This window comes from Cucurbita maxima, unplaced genomic scaffold (assembly GCF_002738345.1).
Source record: "Cucurbita maxima cultivar Rimu unplaced genomic scaffold, Cmax_1.0 Cma_Scf00051, whole genome shotgun sequence".
Classification (NCBI taxonomy): Eukaryota; Viridiplantae; Streptophyta; class Magnoliopsida; order Cucurbitales; family Cucurbitaceae; genus Cucurbita; species Cucurbita maxima.
This window is the reverse complement of record NW_019272067.1, coordinates 740,122-743,043: the sequence shown is the minus strand read 5'-3', so window position 1 is coordinate 743,043 and position 2,922 is coordinate 740,122. Positions and strand designations below refer to the sequence as shown.

At 38.0% G+C, this 2,922-nt stretch overlaps 2 protein-coding genes across 3 annotated transcripts in view; both read right to left on the bottom strand.

Moving 5' to 3' along the window:
• Positions 1-1,678: 1,678 nt before the first annotated feature.
• LOC111471372 (E3 ubiquitin-protein ligase RING1-like) lies at positions 1,679-2,341 on the bottom strand. Its single transcript, XM_023117094.1, has one exon. The coding sequence runs from the start codon at positions 2,198-2,200 to the stop codon at positions 1,766-1,768; it is 435 nt and encodes a 144-aa protein (XP_022972862.1). The 5' UTR covers positions 2,201-2,341; the 3' UTR covers positions 1,679-1,765.
• Positions 2,342-2,651: 310 nt separating this feature from the next.
• Positions 2,652-2,922, bottom strand: part of LOC111471364 — a 4,715-nt gene continuing 4,444 nt past the window's right edge. For both annotated transcript variants that reach the window (XM_023117084.1, XM_023117085.1), the window contains exon 8: positions 2,652-2,920. In XM_023117084.1, the coding sequence (XP_022972852.1) occupies positions 2,863-2,920 (58 nt within the window). In that variant the 3' untranslated portion in view covers positions 2,652-2,862. The remainder of the gene's footprint in view (positions 2,921-2,922) is intronic.

Below are 2,922 nucleotides of genomic sequence, written 5' to 3'. Positions count from 1 at the left end.
GGACATAATTAACCATTGGAATTAGCTTGTTGTGAGTGACTTTGGCCAAGGCCATCGAGGTAAGTGTCCTTACTGTTGGAGTTAGTTTATTATGTGTTATATGATGGTGTGTGCCCTGTGGCCCCTGCATGCACCATATTTATGTGATATAACTATGTGATGTATAGATTGCATTGATTGTCGACCGTTTATGTTATGTGATGTATTAATTAAATTGACTATTGACTGTTATGTTATGAAACACTTATGGAACTGGAAAGTATTTTCATGTTATATGATATGTCATGTAATGTAAGTTGATATGTCATGTAATGTAAGAAATGTATATGTAATGTTAGTAATGCTTATGTAATGTCATGTTAGGTATTTTAAGGGACCTCATGCATATATGTATGTCACTTGCATTGGGATACTTCCCCTTTAAGTTATGAAAGGATGAAATACGATATTTATGTTTGTCATGATATCATGTGAGCCTTTTCTGTTCAGTGGTGTCCGGCGACATGTAATACGTTGTGTCCGACCAAATCAAGCCTAGAGGTACGTATACGAACCCGCCTGGTGGGTCCATGTGCGCGTTCGTGGGCCGTGAGTGAAGGAGTACCACACATCCAACCCAACCCAAAATAGAAAAGCACCCAAGGTCATGTAAAGTTTACGAAAAGTTAGTTCCGGTTCATATGTTGTATGTGTTTGCATTTCTAACCCCAACAGTGGGGTGACTTACTAAGTATTTTATAAAATACTAAATCCACGTACTACCTATATTTTTCAGATAAAGGCAAGACACCAATGTACGACTGACGGTGAAGCTGAGGACACCATGGAAGTTGAGGAGGGGCATTATTAGTAGTTTACATTTAACTGTTAAGTTAAAGCATTGAACATTGTTTCTATTTAGAATTTTTCTGAATTCAGTTACTGAACGTTTTATTCTCAGATACATGAAGGGTTCAAAGAGTTGCAGTAACTTCGACCTAAGCTAACCAAGTACATGACCTTACAATCGACTCGGTTGGAAGAATTGTCTTATGCGTGACGACACCAGCCAAAAGTGGTGTTGGCCCGTATCATTTACGCTTTACATGTTGGGATGAGTTTTAGCTAAATTATGATAACTTTAATTGATGATGACATAATGAGGATGATATAATGATGAGAATGTATGATGTTATGATGACGTTCTATGATGATGTGTGACATTATTATAACGTTATTTGAAGATGATATGATGATTTTGATATAATGATGATGATGTAATATGGTAATGTGTAATATTATTATAACGTTAATTGATGACGACATGATGGCGATGTCATAATAATGATAAGGTATGATGACGTACATGATGATGATGGTGATATGATGACGAGGAACCTTGGATATTAATACTATTTTAAAAGTTAATAGATATTTTGAAAATGGGTACCATCGGTTCCATCCACACCTTAATTGTAAGAGTATTATTTCAACCTTTTATAAAAAAAAAAAAAAAAATAAATAACAACATTATCTCGAGGTTTGAGAGTGGAAGAATATTTGTGCGAAGATATTAATAAAATTTTGAAAATTAAAATGTATTTTTAAATATTTTATAAAATAATTATTTCCATCCAAAACCCAAAGTTAGATTATGTTTGAATTAATTAATGTGAAGTGATTGGAGGAACATTATGTAAACAATGGATTTTGTTTTGGAATTACATGATTTATATTATTTAGTGTATACACAATAATTCCAAACCCACAAACAGAGCAATGGATTCTAACCCTCAACTCTCCTATCGTTATTGAAAGAGAAGGCAACCCAAATCTCCCTGGCCCTCCTTGCCTCCACTCCGGCGTCGTTTTCCTCCTCGTCAACGGGCATCTTGTACCGACAAACCGGACATGTCCCATGGATGCCCAGCCATTTCTGTATACATTCGCGATGGAATTTGTGTGTGCAAGGCAGTTCCTTGGCTAAACAACCGATCTCCCACTCGTTCAAACAGACGGGGCACTCGCAAGGCAGCTCCTCTGCCTTGACCTGAACGGTGGGAAGCGCTTGTATGGACGCCTTGGAGGCCGATGGGTGGCCCTCCTTCCCGCCCAAATCGCGCAATAGCGCTTCCAACCTCGAACGCCCCTCGATCACAATCATACTCTGTGTAACAAGGTTCACCACCAATATCCTCTCGCTTCCATTTTCGTTTTCCATTCTCGATTTGAGAAGAGAGAAAGGTCTCTGTTTTCTGAGGAAATTTCAGGGGAATTGGGTTTCTGAGGCCATGGATTTGGATATAAGCTCAAACGGTATTACGAGGAAGCTGTGGGCGAAGCCCACAATCAGGAAGGATCTGGAACTTCTTCAGATGGACTTTTTGAGTGTGGTTGGAGGACCCCGTACACTAATTTGGACAATATCATACCTTAACTAAAGTTTGAGTGGACAAAATCATACCATAGGAGAGTGTTCATAATCATGATAACTAAGATCATCCGTGCCTTGTTCGTAATTACAATTCGGTTAAAATTATAATTGGGTTAAAAGTCATTTTTACCCTTGTAATTACATTTAAGACCTTAAGTAATTCTCTAATAAACAATTTGTTTGTTGACACGTCATATGATCATGTTGTTTTGGTTATAATTTCAGGAAAGACGGTACATGAAGAAATCCCCTACTTTTCCTTCTAAATATTGGCCTTGTTTTCCATATGAAAACAAAAAGAATCCAGAGATTACAGCACAGATTACAGCAGCAAATTCAACTTGGGAAAAATGTTTGTATCCACAGCCAAAACGAGGACGACAGAGGGAAGTAGAAGAAAGGCTTTCCATGTATGAACAACATAGTATTATTACATGATTGGTTGTGGTTCAAACAGCAGGGTTAGGGTGCGGGTGAGGGTGAGGGTGTGGGTGTGGGTGTGGGTGAAA